Consider the following 19,790-nt stretch of genomic DNA (forward strand, 5'->3'; position numbering starts at 1 on the left):
AACATCTCAACTCCAACTTTCTTGAAAACCATCCATCTGCCAACCCATCTACTCCAACTGTAGGGTAGTTTTGTGATAATTCCCCATTTTTCACAATAAAATCAACAAATTAACAAGAGCTGTCACTAATGGTGACAAATGCCCCCGCAGCACCTTGACCTTTGACCTGGTGACCCCAAAGTCAGTAGGGGTAGTGTACTCAGTAAGTACTATCAGCATGTGAAGTTTGAAGGTCCTGGGTGAAGTGGTTTCGCGAGTAAAGTGCCTTCATGCAAAAAGTTAACGTTGGCCCCTGTGACCTTGACCTTTGACCTGGTGACCCCAAAGTCAGTAGGGGTGGTGTATTCAGTAAGTACTATCAGCATGTGAAGTTTGAGATCCTGGGTGCAGTGGTTCGCGAGTAAAGTGCCTTCATGCAAAAAGTTAACGTTGGCCCCTGTGACCTTGACCTTTGACCTGGTGACCCCAAAGTCAGTAGGGGTGGTGTACTCAATAAGTACTATCAGCATGTGAAGTTTGAAGATCCTGGGTGAAGTGGTTCGCAAGTAAAGTGCCTTCATGCAAAAAGTTAACGTTGGCCCCTGTGACCTTGACCTTTGACCTGGTGACCCCAAAGTCAGTAGGGGTGGTGTACTCAATAAGTACTATCAGCATGTGAAGTTTGAAGGTCCTGGGTGCAGTGGTTCGCGAGTAAAGTGCCTTCATGCAAAAAGTTAACATTGGCCCCTGTGACCTTGACCTTTGACCTGGTGACCCCAAAGTCAGTAGGGGTAGTGTACTCAGTAAGTACTATCAGCAAGTGGTTTGATAGTTCTGAGGCATAAAAAATTCCTTGGTTTTCCCACAAAAATACTTTTTTAACCTTGTCTAAAACCAAAATAAATAGGTCTAAATGTCTTATACACTTATATAATTAAACAAACTGTTTAAAAGAACTGTTTTTTTTTTATTTCTTTCTGCAACAACATACCTTTAGTTTCCTTAGATTTGGCTGATCTTGTGGTTCGTTTGTTTTCTTGGGACTCTTCACAGTTCTCCATAACAACTGGAGAATTACGACCTCTGGTTCGACTACCTCGCAGTGGAGATTTTTCTCTAACAACTGTAAATGCAAACGTGACAATATCACTTCTTCATGCTAACACACTCCTTAATGCAACACTTCAAAGTCTAAGTAAGATGTTAGAAAATAGCAATACATAATATATGATACAAGCAGTGAAAATATAAGGAAACATTTTATTTTATTTTATTGAAAATGTGTAAATATTGATTAAAACTGAAATTGGACAACTGTGCAGCATAACCAAAGTGGAAATACCCAGAGTTAACACACTCCAGGAAAACTTTATAAAAGTGTATCACAACAACCACAGGTCTGTTGTCAGTCACCAATGGCAACAATTGCTACAAAAAAAATAATTCTGGCACTAAAACTGTTCTTTTCGCGAATATAAGTGGCACAAACCAAAAACAATAAATGCAAAAATTGCCAATCGGAACTTTTCTCACGGGCTCAAAATTCTTATGTTAACACCGAAAATCGATGCAATTAAAGGTTGCGCATGATAGATAACAAGAGTGGTTGTTTATTTACCAGTATACTTTGAGAACTGAGAATATCTTGAGTAGCTAGTAACATCTGAGGGGTCAAGTTAAATGAATAATTAAATGAAGACTAATCACCTGACTTATGATGTAATTAAGTACATGTCGGTTAGAATTGTTAGTAACCAATTAAAAGAATGAAAATATTTATTGGTTGTGTTTTTGCCGACACTGAATTAACTAAAGTAGTTCTAAAGTAGCTACCCACAAACGTGAGTGTTATAATGTGTTTGTAACTTTTTTTTTTTAAATTTGAGTTCATGATGCTGAATACAAGTATGAAGCTTAAAAGTATTAGGCCTAGATGTTTTAGAGAAATCTGCTTACATGCAAAACTTCTGTGCCCTGAATGCCGACAAAAAAGAAATAAAAAAATTCCACAGTTTAGCTATGTATCTTTGAATAAGATCCAAGTTTGACCTTGACCTTGAAGCTATAGGCCTGGGTCTTTTGCATTACAAACTGTCTCATTATGATGAACTTTTGTGCCAAGAAATACTAAATAATTGGATGGATGACAGAGCTATGGACAGATCCTGAAACAAGAGCTGTCACTATTAGTGACAAATGCCTCTGAAGTGTGCCCAAGAATGCTATAGTTGTCTGTGCAAAATATGCCAAAATAGTTAAGGTAAGAATCATTTTGTGACCTTCAATTTGACCCGAGAGATCCGGGTCATACGTGCAACACACCATCTCAATATGGTTAATATTTGTGTCAAGTTACACAAGTAATTTTAAAATCCCTTGATAAATGGCAGTGTTTTATCGATCAGACAAGAAACAGACCATGTTAACCTTTGACTTCTAAGTGTGATCTTCACCTTGGAGCTAGGAGTCTGGGTCCTGCGCTTGACAGGTCATCTCATTATAGGGAACATTTATGCAAAGTAATTTCAAAATATCTTGATGAATGACAGAGTTATGAACCGTACACGAAACAGACCCTGTTAACATTTTTCTACGTGTGACCTTGACCTTGATGCTAGGGGTCTGGGTCTTGCGTATGGTACGTTGTCTCATTATGGTGAACATTTATCAAAGTTATTTCAAAATCCCTTTATGGATGGCAGAGTTATAGCCTGGATAAGAATTTGTGGACGCACACACATGCAAGGACGGACAGTGCCATTTTAATATAAAAACCTCTGACCACCAAGAGTGACCTTGACCTCAGATCAACGCTTTAGGGTCTTACAGGTGACACACTAATTATCAGATACATTTGTGCAAAATATGTCCTCTGATGGACGATGTTGTTTCTGAAGAAACACAGAAAAACTAGGTGTTTTTGTCACAAAAACATACGTCTCCCCCCCTATGTATACCTTCAGCTCTGGTGGCCATTTTGTGCAGCGAAGCGGAACGTGTCGGCAATATGCATAACTAGGCTTGGAACTGATCACTCCTGTCAAGTTTCATTGAAATCTGTCCAGCAGTTTGACCTGTGAAAGCCGGACAAGATTTTCTATTTTTTAGCTCTGGTGGCCGTTTTGTGCAGCGAAGCGGAATGTGCCAGCGATATGCACAACTAGGGTTGGTACTGATCACTCCTGTGAAGTTTCATTGAAATCCAGCCAGCAGTTTGACCTGTAAAAGCTGGACATTATTTTTTTATCTTAAGCTCTGGCAGCCACTTTGTGCAGCAAAGTGGAACATGTCAGCGATATGCACAACTAGACTTGGTACTGATCACTTCTGTGAAATTTCACTGAAATCTGGCCAGCAGTTTGACCTGTGAAAGGCTGACTAGATTTTTCTATTTTTTAGCTCTTGCGGTCATTTTGTGCAGCGAAGCTAAGATGCTGCTAGGCTTTGTTCTAATCACTCCTGTGAAGTTTCGTTGAAATCCGGCCAGGAGTTTGACCTGTGAAAGCTGTAAGTTTAATGCTGACGGACGGCGAAGGTTAAAACAATATGTCTCCCCCACCTATGGGGGAGACATAACTATAAACAGAAACCCTAGCATGCAGAGCAGCTCAAAACATTGCTGTTAGGAGTGACGCAGAAAAAAACTACAATCAGAAACCCTGGCATGTAGAGCAGCTTGAAACACTGTTGATCAGAAGTGATGCTGTGCTTGGTGTTTCTCTTTTATTCCCATGGTTTCAACAAAACAATTTATTATCTTACCATTTGTTCCTGCCTGTTTTTCTAAGGCTGGTGCAGATGGTGACTGTCTGTTTCTCCGTGTTTGCTGGTTACGCTTCATTTCCTCAATTTTTGCAACTTCTGCCTTCTTCTCAACAACTCCTTTTCCAGACACCACCTTACTGTCTTTTCGACTTTCTCTCACAGCTGGCAGCTTTGGTTTTTCCTCCTGCATATTTTTAGAGTTTGTCCGAGTTCTTAGTCCTGCCTTTATTGATTCAGTTTGAGTATTAGGTTCATCAACAATTTTAGCTTCTTGCACTGGACTTACATAACTTGGTTTAGCACTTAGCACATTTTTATCTTTAGCACTTTCAGTTTTATTAGACACCTCAGTATTTGGATCTAGTTTTAATTTTTTTGCATCTTCTGGAACATTACCATCATTTTCACAAGTATTAGTTCTTTTTCTACTTCTTAATTGTCTTGCAGCACCTTCAGACTTTTCTTCAATACTTTCAGAAGATGCCCTACGTTTTCTTAATGATTTCTGTCTCTGGACTCCAACTGTTTGAGAAGTTTCAGAGTCTTCATGAATAGAATTAATGCCACTTATAATGCTTGTATCATTATTTACTAACAGAATCAGTGGTTTTTCCTCAGTTACATCAACTGCTTGATCTTTTAATCCTTCAGTTACATTTTCAATACCTGTATTCACAGTAGACCCAGTTGGGCTTTGTATGTCTATAGAAGTGTTTATTAAATTAGTATTTTCAGTATGATTTTCAACCTCAGATTTCACTAGTAAAGGATCTTTTTCCGATGCTGATTTACCTTCCTGAAATTCCGACACAGCTATAAGTACCGGAGGAGTCAAATTATTAGATGAACATGAATCTTGTGACCTATTCAGATCACTATCACACGAATCACTGCTCAATGTTGACCTCATAACAGGCCCTGGTTTACTAGAAAAACTAAGGCTAGGCTGACGTTTTAATTTAGGGATATCTGAATCATCAACACCTACTTTAGTCCCTGCATTTGATGAATCTTTTTGCTTTTCACTTTTTTCATCACAGTTAAGCTTTTTTGTTTCAACTGCTGGGCTATTTGCTTGCCTCTGCGGCTCAATATTTGACTGTAAATTTTCAATAAAATTAACTGGTAATGTTTTATCAGGCCCTGAACTTACACTTGCAACTGATGTAGGTGTTTTAATTGGTTGAACAGGATGCGATGTTGTAGTTGCCGCAGTAGGTGCGGGAAGATTTGCCGTTTCTTGAAGCATTTCAGACAACCCCATTTGTGAATACCTACTTTTTGATTTATCCAAATTCAACTGAAGTGGTTGACTAACAGTCTGTGGATGCAGTACTGGAGGGCCTAATCCAGACGAGGAAGTCTGACAGTTATTACTTTTAGACTGCACTGCACTATTGCCTGCCATTTTGGTTTCACTATTGCACAATGGGGTTTTAATTTCATTGACACTACTAACTGCTAGAGAGCTAGAAGTTGTTTCAGTCCTAGAACTACTATACTGAGTCACTGATGAGTTTAAAGAATTTCCACCAGAATCTCCTAATTTATGTGAAGGTATAGAACCAGTTACAGCTGGTACTAATTTAGTAGCAGAGGACGACACAACACCCGGGTAAGCCATGCTAACTGGCTGAGAGTCTACCGATGATAAACTTGGCGTAATGCCTTTGTGTTCTAAATTTATAGCATCCAAGCCAACTTTACGAGAGGTATCACTGTGAAAGTCTATTGGTCCAATGCTAACTGCTGTTATTGATGGAGTGATAGAGTCAATATCAAGCACTGAAGTTTCTGCCAGAAAATTTCGCGTGTTTGATGTTGAAAATGAAGTGGACATCAATGGAGCTGATCCCCGTGTGTTTGCATTGCCTGGTGCCATGTGACTTGAACTCGTTCTCGTCACAGAGGCACTACTTGACGGAGATCTGCGATTCACATGAGGTAGAGACGTGTCAAACAATGGTAATGGAAACAACTTCTGCACTGACTCAGTTAGTCGCTTTGGTGGAGGTAATGAGGAATCAAAAGAATGCATTGAGACAGAGGTGCTTGTAGCTGCACCAGGTGATGACCTCCTAGATGACACACTTGAAACAATCTTTTGTTCCTCTGTCACAACTTTATTAACTTTTGTATGTAAACTATTACTTTCTTTATCATTTTTCAAAGATGTTAGCACATTTGTATTACACTGACCAGCATGTAAACTATTTGGCATCACAGGACTTTCACTGACAGAATGTATATCAGTCACAGTTGAACCAACACTTGACTTTGTCAAATGACTCATTGCAGACTGAGACCTAGAAGTATGATTTAAATTCTCCAGACCGTTTGCTACTGAGGTTGCAGCTGTCCGAGAAGCTGCATGTTGTTGCAATTTTTGAAAAAAAGGTTTCAAATCTTCGAGTTTTTGAAGAAAACCTGGATCCTTGTTTGCAGCCATGAGTTGGCTGAGATGGGGCTGAGCATAGGCTTCAAAGGATTTCAAAAGCGCTATGCTGTCTATATTGCACTGTGGTGAAACTGTACAAGGTTCAACACCACCATGATGCAATGCATCAACATGATTCATGTGGGCCCCTAGAATCCCAGACATGCTTGCTGCTGCCGCTGCAGCTACTGAATGGGGAGTTGACAACATATGAAATGGTGATCGCCTTTGTTCGGATTTGTTTAATTCACTGTAAGGTGATTTACTGTGAGACTCCCTTGACGACATATGTGCTGGTACTTCTTGGTTGGTACGGAATGACTGACGATTATTACTTCCCTGCTGGGTCTGTTCTGAACTTCTAGGGCTACCACCTCCCCTTGGGCTACCTGGATTGCGTGGGCTACTAGGATTACGAGGGCTACAATTACCTCTTGGGCTGTTACGTGGGCTAGATTTCTTTTTCTGCATAGATGACTCTGAACCTGCAATGGAAAAAGATACGATAAAATTGGTTTTATTTGCGTATTTTCTTTATCAATTTTAATATCTAAAATTAATCATTTATGCAGCCATGTGTTCACGGTGCCGGTTAATTTTCTTCATTTGCTGATCAATACAGTTGGCCATACATTGTTTAGCAAACACGCAAATTATCTTCTTCTTTGATGTGCCCGTAAGTATGAAATGTGTGTTTGCACATATAAAGCTTGCTGAGAAGGTCATGTTGACAGTTTGAGAAATTGTCAAGTTCAGAGTCCATAACCGATTGTGATTTTCATGCAAAGTCATTGTTATGCGTGCCGAAAATAGCCGATTGCAAACAAAATTTTTAAGATATAAACAGTTTGTCTTTGTCATTTTGGGATTTTTTTTTTATGAAAATTGGGAAAAATGGTTGCTTTTTTCTCTATATTCCATAGAGCAAAAACTATCAAAGGGTCATAACTGTGGTAACAAGAGCTGTCCGTAAGACAGCCAAGCTCGACTATTCGAAATATTGTCACAGAAGCAGGAAATTATTACCCAAAATGTTAAATATCAAAAGAGTTTTAAGTTCGAAAGGGGACATAATTTGACCAAAATACATATCAGAGTTATGGGACTTGATGTTATCAACTAGTTTTATAACCCCGAAGAAACATGTTAAGTTGCAATTCAATATCTGCATTAGTTTTGGGGATAGTAACTTGCATGTTAAACTTTAACCAGAATTTTCTAAGTCCAAAAGGGGGCATAATTTGCTCAAAATACATGTTAAGAGTTATGGAACTTGACCCAGTGAGGTTGGTAATTGACCTTGAAAAAGAATAAATAAGTTTCAAAGCTATATGCCTTTTGGTAATAGCCGTATGTACTTGCACGCAAAACTTTAACCAGGATTTTCTAAGTCCAAAAGGGGGCATAATTTGCCCAAAATACATGTCAGAGTTATGGGACTTGGTGCTATCAACTAGTTTTATAACCCCGAAGACACATGTGAAGTTTCAATTTAATATCTGTAGTAGTTTTGGAGATAGTTACTTGCATGTAAAACTTTAACCAGAATTTTCTAAGTCCAAAAGGGGGTATAATTTGCCCAAAATACGTGTCAGAGTTATGGAACTTGACCCAGTGAGGTAGGTAATTGACCTAGAAAAAGAAAAAATAAGTTTCAAATCTATATGCCTTTTAGTAATAGCTGTATGTACTTGCACGCAAAACTTTAACCAAAATTTTCTAAGTCCAAAAGGGGGCATAATTTGGCCAAAATACATGTCAGAGTTATGGGGCTTGACCCAGTGAGGTAGGTAATTGATCTAGAAAAAGAAAAAATAAGTTTCAAATCTATATGCCTTTTAGTAATAGCTGTATGTACTTGCACGCAAAACTTTAACCAGAATTTTCTAAGTCCAAAAGGGGGCATAATTTGGCCAAAATGAAGGTCAGAGTTATGGGACTTGGTGCTATCAACTAGTTTTATAACCCCGAAGACACATGTGAAGTTTCAATTCAATATCTGCATTAGTTTTGGAGATAGTAACTTGCATGTAAAACTTTAACCAGAATTTTCTAAGTCCAAAAGGGGGCATAATTTGCTCAAAATACATGTCAGAGTTAAGGGACTTGACCCAGTGAGGTAGGTAATTGATCTAGAAAAAGAAAAAATAAGTTTCAAATCTATATGCCTTTTAGTAATAGCTGTATGTACTTGCACGCAAAACTTTAACCAGAATTTTCTAAGTCCAAAAGGGGGCATAATTTGGCCAAAATACATGTCAGAGTTATGGGGCTTGACCCAGTGAGGTAGGTAATTGATCTAGAAAAAGAAAAAATAAGTTTCAAATCTATATGCCTTTTAGTAATAGCTGTATGTACTTGCACGCAAAACTTTAACCAGAATTTTCTAAGTCCAAAAGGGGGCATAATTTGGCCAAAATGAAGGTCAGAGTTATGGGACTTGGTGCTATCAACTAGTTTTATAACCCCGAAGACACATGTGAAGTTTCAATTCAATATCTGCATTAGTTTTGGAGATAGTAACTTGCATGTAAAACTTTAACCAAAATTTTCTAAGTCCAAAAGGGGGCATAATTTGCTCAAAATACATGTCAGAGTTATGGGACTTGACCCAGAGAGGTTGGTAATTGACCTAGAAAAAGAATAAATAAGTTTCAAAGCTATATGCCTTTAAATGATAGCTGTATGTACTTGCATGCAAAAACTTAACCAAGGTGTGACGCCGACGCCGACGCCGACGCCGACGCCAGGGTGAGTAGAATAGCTAGACTATTCTTCGAATAGTCGAGCTAAAAATAGTCACGAAAACAAGAGCTGTCACTATTGGTGACAAATGTCCCCGAAGCATGCCCAAGAATGCTAAGTTGTCTGCGCAAAAAAACACACACATCATTTCGTGACCTTGACCGTGACCCACGAGACCCGGTCATAAGCGTGACATACCTCCTCAATATGGTTAACATTTGTGTCAAATTATTTTCAAATCTCCTGATAAATGGCAGAGTTATTTACCAGACAAGAAACACCTTTGACTTCTAACTGTGACCTTGACCTTGGAGCTAGTGGTCTATGTCTTGCACATGACACGTCCTCTCAATATAGGGAACATTTATGCCAAGTAATTTTATAATCCCTTCATCAATGGCAGAGTTATGGACCGGACAAGAAACAGACCATGCTAACCTTTGACTTCTAAGTGTGACCCCGACCTTAGAGCTAGGGGTCTAAGTCTTGCGCATCACATGTCGTTTCATTATGGTTAACATTTATACCAAGTTATTTCAAAATCCCTTTATGGATGGCAGTTTTATGGACCGGACACAAAACAGACCCTGTTAACCTTTAACCTCTAAGTATGACCTTGACCTTGGAGCTAGGGGTCTGGGTCTTGCACATGACACATCGTCTTATTATGGTGAACATTTATACCATGTTATTTCAAAATCCATTTATGGATGGCAGAGTTACAGCCCGCAGAAGAATTTACACCGACGGATGCACACACACACGGACGGACAGTGTGATTTTAATATGCCCACCTTCGGGAGCATAAAAATTCCTTCCTTTAAGGTCAACTACACATCAAACTTGTTGATCTGTGAAAGTTTGAAGCAAATCAGGCTAATAGTGTTCAAGGAGTTGGACACACAAGATTTCAGAACGATGTATAAATATGTGGGGGCATAAAGGCCATAACTGAGCCAAAATCCTTGTCCTAGTTATGTAGTCTTGCCTACATATAAAGACTATGATGGTAAATAAGAGGTCCAAATAAAAGTTTCATTTAGCCATATGTCAAAAAGTTTAGATAAAATATGGACTTGTGCGAAAACCAAATCAATTTCTGAGTCCAAAAAGGGCCGTAATTCAGCCAAAAATTTGACAGAAATATGTACTCAGATAGACACTGTTATAACTAGAACTGTCACAGGAGTGACTCATACCCCCACCATACAGTCTTGTCACAGAAGAATGGCAACCATACAAAAACTTAAAAATACTTAGTCTTTGGAGTACTTCATCCTGGGCTTCCACATGTAAGTAATACTAGTATAATACTAGCATAGTAATACTAGTAAATATATTAAATCTCTAATATTAGAGATACACTAAAAGTGAATACAAAAAAGTGTCTTACCCACCCATGTTACCACAGAAAAATGTATTTACTTTTTACATAGGACTTATAATAAAAAAGTTAGAAAAATACCTAAAATATTGAAAATCTAAAAATAGGATTTCTAAAAATAGACTAATTCCTGGAATTTAAGGTGAAGAAACTCCATACAAAAGTTCAAAAAAGGTTACTTCCCTTTGGCTCTAAGCCAATCAGAATGAGATATAGTGAAAATACATCAAAATTAACCTTAAATTCTAGGTAAAAGGGGACACAATTCAAGAAAAATTAGTGTCAGAGTTATGCACCTTGTGTCACATGATGTGGGTGATGAGGTGGAACATCTATTTTAAGTCTGAATCAAATCCATTCAGTAGTAACTGAGATATAGTGAAAATACATAAAAATTAACCTTAAATTCTAAGTAAAAAGGGGGCATAATTCATGAAAAATTGGTGTCAGAGTTATGCACCTTGTGTCACATGATGTGGGTGATGAGGTGGAACATCTATTTTAAGTTTGAATCAAATCCATTTTGTAACAACTGAGATATAGTGAAAATACATCAAAATCAACCTTAAATTTAAAGTAAAAGGGGACATAATTCATAAAAAATTTATGTCAGAGTTAAGCACCTTATGTCACATGATGTAGGTGGTGAGGTGGAACAACTATTTTAAGTTTGAATCAAATCCATTTAGTAATAACTGAGATATAGTGAAAATACAACAAAATTAACCTTAAATTCTAAGTAAAAGGGGACATAATTCATGAAAACTTGGTGTCAGAGTTATGCACCTTGTGTCACATGATGTGGGCACATGATGTGGGTGATGAGGTGGAACATCTATTTTAAGTTTGAATCAAATCCATTCAGTAGTAACTGAGATATAGTGAAAATACGTCAAAATCAACCTTAAATTCTAAGAAAAAAGGGGCATAATTCATAAAAAAATTGGTGTCAGAGTTATGCACCTTGTGTCACATGATGTGGGTGATGAGGTGGAACATCTATTTTAAGTTTGAATCAAATCCATTTAGTAATAACTGAGATAGAGTGAAAATACAGCAAAATTAACCCTAAATTCTAAGTAAAAGGGGACATAATTCATGAAAACTTGGTGTCAAGAGTTATGCACCTTGTGTCACATGATGTGGGTGATAAGGTGGAACATGTATTTTAAGTTTGAATCAAATCCATTTGGTAATAACTGAGATAATAGATTTCGGGACGCGACGGGACGGGACGCGACGGACGGACGCGACAAAACTGACTCCTATATACCCCCCTCAAACATGTTTGGTGGGGGTATAATAAATAAGTGATAAAAGTTTCAAAGCCATATGTCATACAATAAAAAGTCAATTTACACAAAATGTAGACTGGTACAAAAAACTGAACCAATTTCCAAGTCCAAAAAGGACCACAATTCAGCCAATTATCTCTGACATAGTTACATACACTTGACTACAGACTGAGATCATGACAATGAACAAGTTTTCAAAGTTTCAAAGCCACATGTCAAATAAGCTTTGACAAAATGTGGACTACAAAAACTTAACCAATTGCCAAGTCGGATTTGTCTCTTAGAGGGGGCTATAAAAAAGTGCTACAGAACAAGTTGTCAAGATTGATCAAGTCCTTAATAAGTCTTTTCTATGTTTAGCTCTTGCAGCCCCTAAAAGAGGCCAAACAAAGCCATATGAACAAATTCTGTGAAATCATTTAATATCGCCGGCACGAAATTTCGTGGTTTTGGCCGAAACAGCGTAAATTCGTGGATTTTCATTTTCAATTTTTTTTTCATAATTTCCACAAGAATAGATCTAGTATATCATTTTGTTCATTCATGCGAAGCCTATGCATGTCAAAGAGCGCAACCATGGTTACCCAATTTGCAATCTACGCAGTGGGAGATTAGGGAGTGATTATGTGCCAATTAACAACTACATTATCTATAATTATGTGACCCCTTATTTGCAAATTTAATGAAACTGTGAAATATTTAATTAGAAAAGTTGACATCAATTAAAAAGTGTCAAGTTTTTTTAACCGTAGCACCTGGGATATAGTCTTGCACAATTAGCATTCATAATCGAAACAATATCATTTGATCGTGTTTCAAACAAGAACTAGTTACTAGTATTGTATTGCAAATTAAAAGAAAAACGATCATAGATTTTACTATTTACTGATTTTATGTTGCTTAAAATGTGTTTTTGCACATGATTGCTACACTTTCATCCGAAGGTTTTTTTTGTTTTGCAAAATGAATGCGCATCTGCTTCTAAAATTACAAGCTGTGTTGAATTTGTGAATGTGTTCCCGGTATTTCCTGACGAGAAATGTGTAATGTGAATTGGGTAATAATGCATCGGACGCAAATCTAGCAATTAATTTATAATATTTAATAGTCCCAAAGTAATAGTAGTTTACTACATGTCAGTAAATATAAACAATGAAGAGAGGGGTCGAAAAAAAATCAAATAACAGCCGCAGTATAGTGCGGTTGACATGTGACGCTATGTCAAACTTCTGTTTTTAGTTTCTACTTTTACTTTGGCAAGTATGTCGTAAACAAACCATGGGTAAATGTCTGAATGAAATAATTTATTTTGTTCCAACGCAGTACTACCGCATGCACACAACAACTGACCAGATCGGATGGCTATGGTGTCTTTTCTGGCGACATTTAAGTACAACTAGAAAATGCTTTTGTAAAAAAGCGCATGTCTCCCCCAATGCAAAGTCCTAGGGGTCAGAAGCGAAAGTCAAAGAGACACTGATGGTTGGCTGCAACAGGGATCATCTACTTGGCATGTCCAATCATCCCGCTAAATTTCAACACTCTTGGCCTAGTGGTTCTCAAGTCACTGTTCAGGCTCCTGTGACCTTGACCTTTGATCAAGTGACCTCAAAATAAATAGGGGTCATCTACTCTGCATGTCCAATCATCCTATTAAGTTTCAACATTGTAGGTCAAGTGGTTCTCAAGTTATTTCCAAAAAATGATTTTACATGAACAGGCCACTGTGACCTTGACCTTTAATAGACTGACCTCAAAATCAATAGGGGTCATCTACTCTGCATGTTCAATCATCCTATGAAGTTTCAACATTCTTGGTCAAGTGGTTCTCAAGTTATTGATCGGAAATGGTTATCAATGTTCAGGCCCCTGTGACCTTGACCTTTAATGGAGTGACCCCAAAAACTATAGGGGTCATTTACTCTGCATGAACAATCATCCTATGAAGTTTCAACATTATGGGTCGAGAGGTTCTCAAGTTATTGATTGGAAATGGTTTTCCATGTTCAGGCCCCTGTGGTCTTGACCTTTAACAGAGTGACCCTAAAATCGTTTGGGGTCATCTACTTTGCATGTACAATCATCCTATGAAGTTTCAACATTCTGGGTCAAGTGGTTCTCTAGTTATTGATCGGAAATGGTTTTCCATGTTCAGGCCCCTGTGACCTTGACCTTGGATGGAGTGACCCCAAAATCAATAGGGGTCATCTACTCTTTATGACCAATCATCCTATGAAGTTTCAACATTCTGGGTCAAGTGGTTCTCTAGTTATTGATCGGAAATGGTTTACAATGTTCAAGCCCCTGTGACCTTGACCTTTAATGGAGTGACCCCAAAATCGATAGGGGTCATCTACTTTGCATATACAATCATCCTATGAAGTTTCAACATTCTGGGTCAAGTGGTTCTCTAGTTATTGATCGGAAATGGTTTTCCATGTTCAGGCCCCTGTGACCTTGACCTTGGATGGAGTGACCCCAAAATCAATAAGGGTCATCTACTCTTCATGACCAATCATCCTATGAAGTTTCAACATTCTAGGTCAAGTGGTTCTCAAGTTGATGACCGGAAATGGTTTTCAATGTTCGGGCCCCTGTGACCTTGACCTTTAATGGAGTGACCCCAAAATCGATAGGGGTCATCTACTTTGCATGTACAATCATCCTATGAAGTTTCAACATTCTGGGTCAAGTGGTTCTCAAGTTATTGATCATAAATGGTTTTCCATGTTCAGGCCCCTGTGACCTTGACCTTTGATTGAGTGACCCCAAAAACAATAGAGGTCATCTACTTCATAAGCCTTGCCACCCTATGAAGCCTGAAAGTGGTTGCAACAAAAAGGGCAATCATTTCAGCTTACATTACAGTTTCATTCTCTAAATCATCAGTAACAATCAATTAAAAGAATTTTGAATTTTGTCTTTCAATTGTTAAGCACTCAAATGTTGAATCAGACAATCAATCACTCACTTAAATCACTCAGTCCTAATATGTAAGGCCAGGCTATACCTTTTCTATACCGTTGCCATAATAACTCTTAAAATAGAAGACAATACCATTCGTTTTTTTACATCATTCTAAAGAACTCCAAGAGTGGCAACAGGACCTTGTATCTTGTGAGATATGGTTTTAATTCTTTGCTTGAGCAACTTTTATCAGTAAAAAAAATAATTTTGAAAACACTTTTTTTTTCATACATAAGGAAAATACAGTTTTGATTATGATAATATTTTGGCATTAAAAAAGCTGAAAGTGCCGATTCTACTGACCTTAGAATGAAGTTTAAGTAATCTATATAAAATATAATGATTTGCAAAGTCAGTTGGGAATTCAGGAAAAATCTTGATTAAAATGGTAGACTAAAACGGACAAATTATAGAGTCTGTCATGTATATTTTTGAGAACTGATTTAAAATACAGCTACACCTGAGTCATTTGTCATATTTATTTGCTTTCTAAAATTGTTTTCTTTTTCATTAATAAAAGATTTTTGCAAACAAATTCTCTACTAAAATGCCTGTAATTGTCCGAAACGCGGGGTTGCGAAATTACGTGACAAACAGAACAAAAACAAATTCAGATCAAAAAATTTCTCAAAAATAACTATTCTTAACTTGATTCTATCATTAATTTATAATCATTTTATACATTTGATTTATGTTTATTGTTTTAATATTGTTTCAACTGGAAATGCTAAAACCGAAATACGAACATGATTTCAAGTTCGTCTGCTGATGATATATAATAAATCGTCAGGATGGAATGATAAATCTGTGAATTTTGGAATTAAATAACCTATTTAAATGCTGAAAGGTACACATAATACATCTATTTTTATAGCTCTTTCATTAAATTTTATGCCTAATATAAGAGATGCAAATGTACTTCGTCTGCATGGTTATATCACTCGATACATGTCACGCGCTGTACGATGCGAGAAGCGTGAAATACACAGTCAAGTGTCCTCAATTTATATCAGATTAGGAAAACAGGCAGTAAAAACGGCATGTGGTGCATGCGGCACTTGAGGAGGGTAACGTGGCAAATAAGAAAATGGGCATGGCGCTGTGCCACGCTGAAAAGGCCTGGTAAAAACATTATAAACTGTTACCGATGCCAGTGCTCCAGCTAGGATTAAAAAAGGGCAGGGTGCTGGCACTGAAAAGGGCACTTCTGGGGTGGTGGTCGGTCCTGGACCGTGTTCCCCCGGAAAAAAATATAACTGGTCCATGCATACAGTGCATTTTAACATACTTTAGGCATGGAATTTGGCATAATTTAGTCATGTTTTTTGGCACACTTTAGGTATGGTCATTTAATAGGCTATGTCTGTCATCTCTAATGCACCTATTTATTAACTAAAAATTCTGCTGTTTGTATTTTACTTGGCATTGATTTTCAACTTGTAACATTTCTTTGTAATTACATACTGAATAACAATATCTATGTGTTTAGGCCTATTTTACTTGTTACAATTTCAGTACACATCTTCTCCTTGTAGGCTACTTGATATTTATAAATTTATACCTGAAACATATTATATACAGCAAATAAAGTTTAAACTTCCACTTAAATAAATGAAATCAGGCAAAGTTTTTAACTTACAACAGTCTAAAAGCAAGTTTAGCTCTTGTAATAGACATATTCCGGGTATCCAAAATTTTATATCCGGATATGGTTACACTTTTTTCTAAAAGTCGTCGAATGTCCAGTTTAAACAATATTTTTGAAAAAATATTATGATGCAAAGACAGTTTAACAGCATTTCACAGTATCTGACATTAAAGTGTACCCTGTCATTACATCTTAGTAAACTAATTTCAAAGAAATCTTCATGAAAAAACGGCAATTTCACAAAGCAGACGACAACTTACTTTCGATTTCAAAAACTTGTAAAACGATAAAATCAAAATATTTTCCTATTTAAACTTGATTGTGATCGATTTTTATTAATTACATATAAATGTCTGTTGTCTGGACTTAAGTTTCAGTTGTGTATAAAGGGGTATTTACGACTATATTACCGAAAACGAAAGTACACTTTGACAGGTGGCGCGAAATGATAATGATTTCGGACTGGTTTGCAAACTGTTTTAACACGAAGGTTCAATGATTTTAATGCTAGTGGAGCAGTCTAAAATATCATGGTCTGCCTCGGGCACGATTACAGCAGGTAATTGTTTGTTTGCTAATTATGTCAATGCCCCCTGGCGTGTATCACTCGATAAAAAGGGGGCAATAAAGCAGTGTATTATAATCACTGAGGCAAAAAAGGGAAGTTTGGCTAAAAAAAAGAAATGAATGGTTGTAAAACGGGCAGGGTGCCTGGCGGGGCAACAGGGCGGAACGAATTTCGGAACGGGCGATGCGCCCTGCTGTAAATAGCTAGCTGGAGCACTGGATGCAAATGCAAATGGTCTACTGACAGACTAACCAACTTGAGCAAAATACTACATGTCCTCTTTCCTGCCAAAGAGGCCATTAAAAATGGTTTTTTTGTTTTAGATTTGCATCTCTTTTTTTTTTTTTTTAATAAAATCATACCTTGCATAGGAAACTGCCCTCCAACAGCATGATGCAAAGAGTTTGGTAAATTTGTTGACATTTTTGGACTTTTTCTATGGATGCTTTCATACACCGCCTGTTTTACTCGGTTTTCTACATTGTTAGCGAACTGCAATGATTCATCTGACCAGTTGTTATGCAATTGTTGTGACTGACTAGTAGAACACATTTCCATTTTTTCACTTTTCATTTTCACCCTTTCGAAAACCGAGTTCAAAATGGCCTTCTCAGTGACATGTTTATGATTTTTCTGAGTTTCTTCTAAAGCAAAACCTACAATCATATTTTTAGCATTTGGTGGTGGAGCTTGTTTAAGAGAATCTATATTTGGAGTTTTGGCACATTCAAATGAGTTGTGATTCCCAGATTTAAAGTCATTATCTCCATGTTCGGACGGTGTATCATCTGACCTCTCAGAACAACTGCCAACACCAGAGTCGTTGTTGTAACAACGCACGTCTAAATGAGGACCCGGGTGACTGCCAGTTTCGGGGCCATTCTGAGTATCTAGATTTGAACACTCTGAGTCTCCGTTACTGTCCGGCGACCCAGATGACTTAATCATACTGTCATGTTTAATTTGTAACAACGGTTTATTGAGCAATTGAAGGGGAATAGATGTAGAGTCATTTTCCTGAGGTAATTTTTCACTCTTATTAGAATCAGCTTTCTTTGTCAATTCCAAAGCACTTAAGTTATCACACTTGTCTTCAGGCCTTTCTTTTGTCACTTCATGTTCACTTTTTGGTACAATTTGTTCTAAGTTACTATGTGAGGGCATTATGTCATTTTTCAATCGCCCTTTTGTCAACATATCATTTTTCACACCTTCAGGGTAGTGTTTTTGTATTGAAACATTTTTACTAATGTGACTAGAACTAAAAGGCTTTAAACTATGTTCACTTGAAGCTACACTATGAGAATTTAACTGTTCAGTTAACTGTTTTTGGATGCCCTGATTGGGGTTTTCTAATCTACCCTGAAGTTCTGCTGTGCGACCTACATCCCCATGTGCACTATCAAGTCTGTGATCACCAGTAAGTCCTACCTTATTCATAAGAGATCGCGGAGAATTTTTATCACCTTCACTTTTAGATGGACTTGTGTCTGATAAATCCATGGGCTCTAGAAGTCCTGTAACTGGATTAATAATTTTGCCAGTAGTATCACATTCCTCTTTACGACACACACCTGGACTAGTCAATGGCAAATTTTGTTCAGTCTGTATGTTTTTACCATGTATAAGTGCCTGAGAAACATTCTGAAAGCCTTGTTCTTTAACTGATGGATTCAAATTACGATTGATGACAGCTGAAGTTGTATGTGTTGACGCCGTCAAAGAAGCTACACTAGAAACCTCTGTTGAAGTTCCCGGTATAACAGCATTTGGAACTGACATTAGCTCCCCTTCTTTCTTTTTCTTTTCTTTAGGTTTTCTCGGTTTTCTCTTTTTCTTCGGTGGTTGTAATAGATCTGGGTCTAAATTTGGGGGCAATCGTCCAGCCCCAAGTAAACTTGATAAACTTGGATCATTTTGCAATAAGTTTACCAAAAGAGGACTCGTCCCTGCACTACTCAGTCGCAACTTCTGGAGATTGTTCATATATGAGCTGCCTTCAGGGTAAGGGGGTGGTGGAGGAAGGTTGTCCAGGGCATGCCTTGGAGGTCCAGGGGGCATCCCTGGTGGTAAACCAGGTGGCATACCAGGTAACTGCGGAAACTTGAGCCCTCCCGACCCCACCGGACTCCTGCTAGGACTCACTGAATTAACTGATGGACTTGAAGTTGATGGATTGTTATGATGACTAGGTTTACTTGCTGTCTGCTGAAAAGTTCTATGCTGCCCTAGGCCGTGTTCTGTTAATATACTGTTAACTTTTGCTCTTGTTCCTTCCATATGCCGATCACTCAACTGCTGATTGAATAATGAATCTAACAATGAAGGCCCTTGTCTTAAATAATCCGCAATGTTTTTACTAGTCACATCTACATGACTAGGTCCTGGCCCCTGAGGACCTATTTCATCTAAAGATGGTGAGTTTGTATTATACACTGAGACTGATGGAGTAGTTGCTTGGATTGCATCCCCTGTTCTGAACACAAGTTGAGTTCTTTCATTATTTCGTCCAGCTATTGTAAGGGAAATGTTCTGATCTTCTATCTTTACAGCAAGAACGCCTAATTCCCTAAGAGTGGCATTTCCCTGCTGAGCAAGTTGTTTCAATCGAGACGCTGCCTCTCTTGGAATCTTGAATGTTACGCGGACGCTATTCCAAGGCTCTACCTTTTTCAAAATCAGCTTCTTCTTATCTGAAATGTCAAAGACAAAATTTGTACTGTTCTAAAATACTTTTGCAAATATTGCTATCAGAGTCTACTATTTATTTTGTAAAACATGGCACACCCTTAGTTATATAACTGTATCAAGAACCCCTCAATCATGGCCATTTTACAGAGACATTTATGTACACCGAGAGTATACAGACATCTCTACTGAAAATGTCTTTTCCTTCTCCCCAAGTTTTACATTGTTTGCACATCTGATATATCATTAGATATAGATCAGCAAGATAATGAGTTGTAAGTGTAACTGCTAATAATGAAACCTTTTAGCTATTC

The 19,790-nt window shown here is 37.6% G+C and overlaps 1 protein-coding gene and 1 long non-coding RNA gene across 3 annotated transcripts in view; both read right to left on the reverse strand.

The window, feature by feature from the left end:
- The window catches only part of LOC128555578 (uncharacterized), a 201,837-nt gene that overhangs the window by 42,091 nt on the left and 139,956 nt on the right, over positions 1–19,790 (reverse strand). The gene's annotated exons all lie outside the window — the stretch shown is intronic.
- The window catches only part of LOC123524965 (uncharacterized), a 36,168-nt gene that overhangs the window by 9,010 nt on the left and 7,368 nt on the right, over positions 1–19,790 (reverse strand). For both annotated transcript variants that reach the window (XM_053538289.1, XM_045303612.2), the window contains 3 exons: positions 17,151–19,481; positions 3,742–6,666; positions 971–1,102 (listed from right to left, as the gene is read on the reverse strand). In XM_053538289.1, the coding sequence (XP_053394264.1) occupies positions 971–1,102; positions 3,742–6,666; positions 17,151–19,481 (5,388 nt within the window). The remainder of the gene's footprint in view (positions 1–970; positions 1,103–3,741; positions 6,667–17,150; positions 19,482–19,790) is intronic.

This window comes from Mercenaria mercenaria, chromosome 3 (genome assembly GCF_021730395.1).
Source record: "Mercenaria mercenaria strain notata chromosome 3, MADL_Memer_1, whole genome shotgun sequence".
NCBI lineage: Eukaryota > Metazoa > Mollusca > Bivalvia > Venerida > Veneridae > Mercenaria > Mercenaria mercenaria.